Source organism: Poecilia formosa, unplaced genomic scaffold (assembly GCF_000485575.1).
Source record: "Poecilia formosa unplaced genomic scaffold, Poecilia_formosa-5.1.2 Scaffold2495, whole genome shotgun sequence".
NCBI classification, from domain to species: Eukaryota; Metazoa; Chordata; class Actinopteri; order Cyprinodontiformes; family Poeciliidae; genus Poecilia; species Poecilia formosa.
This window is the reverse complement of record NW_006802434.1, coordinates 1-7,089: the sequence shown is the minus strand read 5'-3', so window position 1 is coordinate 7,089 and position 7,089 is coordinate 1. Positions and strand designations below refer to the sequence as shown.

At 49.2% G+C, this 7,089-nt stretch overlaps 1 protein-coding gene across 3 annotated transcripts; it reads right to left on the bottom strand.

Annotated features, from left to right (window-relative positions):
• Positions 1-1,615: 1,615 nt before the first annotated feature.
• Positions 1,616-5,164, bottom strand: galnt11 (UDP-N-acetyl-alpha-D-galactosamine:polypeptide N-acetylgalactosaminyltransferase 11 (GalNAc-T11)). Of its 3 annotated transcripts, XM_016667814.1 has the most exons (12): positions 5,048-5,164; positions 3,940-4,156; positions 3,744-3,867; positions 3,506-3,672; positions 3,307-3,432; positions 2,986-3,235; positions 2,805-2,922; positions 2,592-2,744; positions 2,308-2,523; positions 2,134-2,238; positions 1,921-2,058; positions 1,616-1,854 (listed from the first exon to the last, which is right to left on the bottom strand). In XM_016667814.1, the coding sequence occupies exons 2-12, from the start codon at positions 4,121-4,123 to the stop codon at positions 1,723-1,725; spliced, it is 1,713 nt and encodes a 570-aa protein (XP_016523300.1). In that variant the 5' UTR covers positions 4,124-4,156; positions 5,048-5,164; the 3' UTR covers positions 1,616-1,722. The 3 variants fall into 3 exon arrangements, with proteins under 3 accessions (XP_016523300.1, XP_016523301.1, XP_016523299.1); XM_016667815.1 differs by lacking the exon at positions 5,048-5,164 and having other exon boundaries at positions 1,616-1,851; positions 3,940-4,375; XM_016667813.1 differs by lacking the exon at positions 5,048-5,164 and having other exon boundaries at positions 3,940-4,359.
• Positions 5,165-7,089: the final 1,925 nt, after the last annotated feature.

The window sequence follows — 7,089 nt, the reverse complement described above, 5'->3', positions numbered from 1 at the left end:
CTCAAACAATTGACGCTTTGACTCCTCAATCCAATCAGAGGAGAAATTGCTTGAGGCCAATAATACGATTTCCTCCTGAGATAAAGTTCTCATTTTCGTAACAATAAAACTCAGAAACTCATCCTCCACTATCACTTTCCCTTCACCAGTTCTATAAATGTAGATTTCGCTCTTAATTCGAACCTCTTTTCCAGTACGAGACACACCCATATGTCGCACGGCATATTGAATGTGGCATCTCTGCCAGTAAGCTAATACAAATGAATGGACTGAACTTCAGAAAATGCCGTTTCACAAAGTATTTTTAGCTAATGTTCGTCATCGACCCACTCACATATAAACGTGAATATATTTGGAAATTAAACAATCACCAAAGACAACATTTATGACTTTTCATTATAATTTAATTGTAATTTCTGAATAAAGAAAATAAATGTGAACCTATAATAAAGGATTATTCCTCATTAATTCCTCATTCGCCTCTTTTCTGAGCTAGCTAAATGTTTAGCTTGCAGCTAACTCATTAAGTAACTCATGAACATTTATTATGCAAATATTATCTGCAAACTAAATATTTAGTTTGAAATAATGACATATATAAATTAATGTATCACCTGGTAAAAATTAAAGACCCCCCTTTTTTTTACAGGCTAAAAACCCAAATTATTGCTGTTAACTTTTGACAGTGCATCTTTAGAAATGGTTCATCAGTACCGTTTCAGGCAGCGACCGACTGGACATCATTACACACACACACACACACACACGTTTGTCTGGCTATCTTTGTGGGGATTTTCCATTGACTTCCATTCATTTCTACAGCCTAAACCTGACCTTTACCCTTTCCCTAACCCTAACCAACCAAAACTCAATTCATACCTTAGCCCTAACTCTGACCCCTGACCCCAAAACAGGGTTTCCCCTCGTGGGGACCAGGCTCCGGTCCCCACAAGGACCAATTGGTCCCCACAACGTAGTATATGTCAGGAAAATCGTCCCCACAAGGTATTACAAACAAACGCACACACACACAGTTTATGGGGACTTTTAATTGACTTCCATTCATTTCTGCATCCGAAGCTCAATCCCCCCTTTCATCTGAACCCTGAACCCAAAACAATTTCCCCTCATGGGACCAATGAAATGTCCGTACAACGTCTCAGGAAAATGGTTCCCACAATGCATCAGACACATGGCGCCCCCCTCCCACTGCCGCCCAGCCTTCGGGTCGGTAATGGGAATCGATCGAGTCTCGGCGTCCAATCAGACGGCGGCTGCTTTGACTGCCTGATGGCTCATTAACCTGCTGAACGAGGGGGCGGAGCCAGAGCGGTTCTGAAGGAGCGCGGCTCCACTGGACAGAACCATCAGAACCTCAGCTGTAACCAGGTTCTGCCATAGGAACCGGGTCTCAGGAGCAGAACCACAACCAGGCTTTAAAGAAGAATGGAAACTGAGTCAGAGTCTGCTGCCCTCTGCTGGTCCATGAGAGGAACAGCAGGGTTCTGGTCAGACCCAATGAGTCTGACCAGATACACGGTCAGAACCAGCAGGTTCTAGTAGATCTGACAGCTGGATCAGAACCCGGAGCGGTTCTGAAGGACAGAGACGGCGAGACGTTCAGAACATTTTATTAGAGATTCAAAGCAGCAGAGATCAGAACGTTCCTTCAGTAAAAACTACAGATAAAAACCAGAACCAGAACCTGGTCCCACCGGACCATCAGCCCTCCAGCTGCCACTGCTGCACCTCAGCACCATCGCAGATCGCCATGGCAACGTAGCCCTTTGGTCCAGCTGGACGGGAAACGGCAAGACACTGACCCACAGAGACCTGGTAGAGCCGGTTGGCCTTCTGGAGAGAGAGAGCCGGGTCAGAACCGGGTCAGAGCCACTACCATCACCATCATCAGAACCTCACCCCCAGGCTCCACTGCTGCGAACCCCCAGAGCCGTGGCACTTCATGAGCCGCGGGGGGTCAGAGGTCCTGACCTCCGACACGTCCAGGCACAGCAGGCCGGCCAGAATCAGCTGTCCGTCTTCGTCGTACGACCAGTCCTGCTGAGGTCACAGGGTCAAGGAGTGCGCTCAGAGAGGTCCTGGGGTTGGATCGCACCGAGACGCCGCCCTCACCTGCTCCGGGTCTCCGTGGTTACACGGCCTCAGGACGACGGCGCCGCCCTTCTGGCTGACCCGCCCCTGCGCCACCAGGCAGCGTCCGGTTGCTAGGTTGCGCAGCTGAAAGACAGAGAGAGGGTGAGAGCCTGCAGGGGGTTGGAGGTCACGGCGCGTGCTGCGTTCAGGTACCCGGCCATGCTGCAGGACCTTGGGCCGCCTCAGGCCTTTGTTGACAAACGGAGGTGGCTGCTTGTTGCCGTTGGCGACAGCCTGCATCTCGGGGTAGACGGCGTCCAGGTACCAGCGGAACGAGCGGCACTGCAGCCGCTTCCTCAACGCCACGCGCTCACTGATGTCACCGTAACCACGGTTACGCAGCTCAGGACGCAGTGCCAGGTACTGCTCCTGATGGGACCATAGGAAGTGAGGTCAGAGACGGGAAGTGAGGACAGACAGGAATTGAGGACAAGGACCTTGAAGTCGTCCATCCAGACGTGCGCCAGCCGCAAGGAATTGTGAGCCATGGTGTCCTGTCCTCCAGGTGAGCCGTACGGCCGCCTCTTCCTGAAGATGTGTCCCACCCTGGAGCACGGGACGATCAGCAGCTGGCCGCCGCACATCCAGATCTGAAACCACAGCGCCATCAGCACCACCTTCAATGATACTCTGTGAAACTCAGCGCTCACCCTGAAGGAGATCTCCAGGTTCTCTCCTCCCCAGATGTCCATGCCGCCATCATACTGGCCCAGCTCAAAGAAGTACTTCCTGTCCATGGCGAACAATCCCCCCGCCATGGTGGGAGACCTGGGGGCACGGGGAGAGGTCAGGGGTCATGGACACCTGTAGGTCACCTGTGTTCCGGGTTACCTGAAGGGTCCGGCGGCGCCGTCGGGCCCGCTGAGATCAGCCGGCGGCACCGGGTCCCACTTGAAGTGCAGCCCCCAGTTGAAGCCGCCGCGGACGATGGGGGAGGCGAAGTACGCCAGCGTGTCGGCGGAGACGATGTCGATGACGGGGCAGACCACGGTGCGGCGGTCCGCCTGCACCGGCGCCAGCAGCGGCTGCAGCCACGCCTCGTTCACCTCGCAGTGGCTGTCCAGGAACACCAGCACCTCACCTGGAGCAAAGGGGCGGGGCTTAGCGTGGGACGAACCCGTTGGTACCTAAAGGGGGAAGAACTCAGCTTACCTGTGGCATGGGCGGCTCCGATCATGCGTCCCCGGATCAGGCCCTCCCTCTGCCGGTTCCGGACCAATCGGACCTTGCCCTGCAGCTCCGTCCTCACATAGCGGTCCAGTTCGTCCTTCAGCTCCTCTGCAGCAGAACACAGGCAGACTTAGTGGGTCGGAACCGGGCCGGAGCTAGGCCGGAACCGGGCGGCGGGTACCCAGCTCGCTGTGGTCGTCCACCAAGATGACCTCATGCAGCAGGTGGGCGGGGCTTCGGTCCAGAACGCTGTGGACGGTTCTGAGCAAGGCGGACGGCGCCTCGTTGAAGAAGCAGATCACTACGCTGGCGGCAGGCAGCGCCGCTGGATACGCCTTCTGACGGCACCTGGGAACGGGTCAGAACCGGGTCAGAACCAGGACCGGTCAGAAACGGGTCACATCAGAACCAGAACCTACCGCGAGTCACGGGTGTCGGGCAGTGGGCGGTGGAAGCCCAGCCGGTTGGAGATCAGGACGTTGAAGGCGTGGCGCTGGTAGCCAGCGTCTCGGACCTCCTGGTCCGCCTCGTTAAAGATCATCCCTGCAGAACCAGAACCTCTCAGGACCCGGCCACATCCCCCACCCTCTGCCTGAACGTATCACGGACACCCACCCATCTCCGGGGACAGCTCGGCCCCCTTGTGGTCAGACCCGGCTCCGATCGGCCGACCGCGGTGCGGCGCGGGGTTCCTGCTAGGCTCCGCCCCCAGGAAGAAGTAGAGGTAGAGGAGGACGGACCAGGTTGCCGAGGTAACGAGGCAACCATAGCAGAAGTACCGCAGCGTGACACTGGGCATGGTGGGCGAGCAAGCATCGCCTCACATCACCTGCTGGGAGAGAGAGAGCTGACCGGACTAAAGTTAGCACACCCTGGTTAAGCTCAAGTTGAAGGCAGCACGGGACCTCATGTGAAGGAGTTAATGTTTACCGCAGAACCCTGAACGCATCACGAGCTCAGCTCGTTAAATAGTTAATGATCTGAGAGATCACATGACGTCAATATCAGTTTATTTATATGTTATATAATATATATTCATTTAGAAACAGCTGCTAAGTGCTGTGCTGTATTCCTAATCCGAACTGAATGTGAAATAAAAGAACAGTTCAGTTTGAATCAGATTGTAACAAAGGAATTGTTAGTGAATCAGTTTGAGGTAATAAAGGAACTGTTCATTACTTAGCTGAATCAGTCCTACGTTATAAATTAACTGCTCATCAGTTCAGGTGTGAATCTAATCAAGCCCAGGAGTTTAGGTCAGTCAGCTCACCTGTATCTCACCTGTAGGAAACAGTGACGTCACTTGGCTTCAGTGCAGCTGCTGTATATCAACAGTCTGAAAGCCGAACCAAACAGAACCTGCCGGTTCTGACCCGGCTCCAGGTGTTGAACGAAGTTCTACTGGAGAGTTCCTGGAGTTGTTGGGTTTAAACCGAGATGTTCTGGTTCGGTTCGTTCAACACTAACAGCAGAAACAACACAGCCAGCTAACGGAGCCGAACCTCGTGTTAAACCCAGATTATCCTGGATCAGAGCGGCCTAAGGGAAAGTTTGAAGCCTCTTCAGTTCCGATGATTAAAAGTTCTGATCAGGGCGGGAAAGAACTGTTCTGGGTTCGGTTCTGACCCCCGTCCGATAATGGAACTCAGTGTGTTAGCGGCTGTTAGCTGTTCTCAGGTAAAGCAGCCAAATACACTGGTCCAGTTCAGTCATCGGACGGTACCTGCTCTGGGTCCGCGGACCGTCTCCTGCTCACTCGGCGGCACTCCGGCAGAACCCCCGGCCTGCAGCACCGACAACCCGACCCCTGCTGCAGCTCCTGACACCGCGGCAGAACCACGTGACCCAATAGACGCCCCTTCAAAATAAAACGGAAAATACGACAGTAGATTTAAACAATAAGAGCCCCGAGCGACCCAAAGAAAATAACGATGTCTAATAGGGAGGGAAAATGATAAATGTGAAGGATGTGGAGAGGAAGAAAATGTAGAAGATGTATTGATGAATTGTAAAATATATGAGCCTGAAAGGGAGAAATTGAGAAGAATGGTTGGAAAGACAGGAAAGAAACGGAGTCTTGAAGAAATATTGGGAAATGAAGAAAACATAGTGAATATTTACAAATTAAGGAAAGCATTATTTATCTGCAAAATACAAAATAAAAAAATGGAATTTAATAGATGTAATGTTGCGTCACACTCGTGTACAGTAGGTGGCGGTATGCACCTTAAAGTTGGTTGCGATCCACCATTACAAGAAAATATTTTTTTTAACAAAACATTTATTTGTGCAATAATTTAACAAGACACTGTTAAATACATACTCAGGACATAAATAAATATTGCAATGACGCCAACACACCGCAGATGTAGTCCCGCCAACGGGGTTTATTAGTAATTACAACGAGCCGCTGTTTCTGAGGCCGAAGCTCACGCCTCCAACCACAGACATGAACACGTATACGCCTCATGGAGCGGGTCATAGGTCATGGAGCGGGTCGGCCCGTTACTGCGATACGTAACAGCGTCCGCCATATTGAATGTGGAATATGTGCCAGTAAGCTAATACAAGTAAATGGACCGAACTTCTGAAAGTGCCGTTCTACAAAATATTTTAAGTTAATTCCTGTCATTGGCATATTTTCTCACACACATTAATGTATTTGGCAATCAGAGAAATGACTAAAGACAGAGTTTCTAACTTTTGATGTGATTATTTCAGTGATTCTTGAGAATAGGGACAAAACAGGTCCTATGGATAAAGCACCAAATTTGAATAAAATATACACAAAATATATATTTTTTTCAAATATCTGACTAACCTAACCTGGGTCATGTGAGCACAACAATGTATATTTTTCTTGTGTTTGCTGAATATTTTTTTATTTTAAACATTGTAGTCGGTGGATGATGCCTGTAAAAGCCCTGGTCCAGGAGCAGAACTCAATACATTATAATAGTTTAAAACAATTAAAGAAATACTAAAATTATATATTATGACAATTAAGTATAAGTAGTCATATAAATAATTATAAAAGTATCGATAAATTGAATTAAAAATAATTTTTAGATATTTTCCAACTCCGTTGAAATTTGTCCCTAGTTTTTGTCAACGCCGTCAGAAATGAAAAGAATGAAAAAAAAATCAGGCATTATTGGGGGGCACCAGAACTTCTGAGGACCCCATGACGTTGTCTTTTCTCTTCCTTTGCTAAGAGGCTAGTTAGCTCCGGTTAGCATAAGTTATTCTTTAGTTTTTTCTTCTGTTTTATTCCTAAGTTGCTCGTCACAACCATGATGTGTCAACTCCATAAGTGACAATTTACAAAACTTTGATGAAATTTTGTGAAATAAAAGCTTAATTCTGGTAAACTGTAAAGATTTCATGGACCTGATGAGCTACAACAGGGCTCACCAACACGGTGCCCGCGGGCACCTGGTCGCCCGCAAGGACCACATGAGTCGCCCGCAGGCCCGTTCTAAAAATAGCACAACTCACTAGTGAGCTGTGTCTAAAAATTTTTTTATTCTGTTGCTATTCTTTTTTTTAATCACACTTGCATTTATATAGCTTTAAAAATGACAGTATCTTAAAAATATCCTCATTACACATGACGTTTAGAAAAGTTAGGGTGAACTCTGACTTACTCTAGTTCTAATTCAATGGTCAGTATTGTGCGCATGACACAACCAGTGCCAATGGAACGTAGGCTAGCGGACACAGCGAAGATGGGCGCTGAATGCAGTTTCTTTCCCCAAAAATATG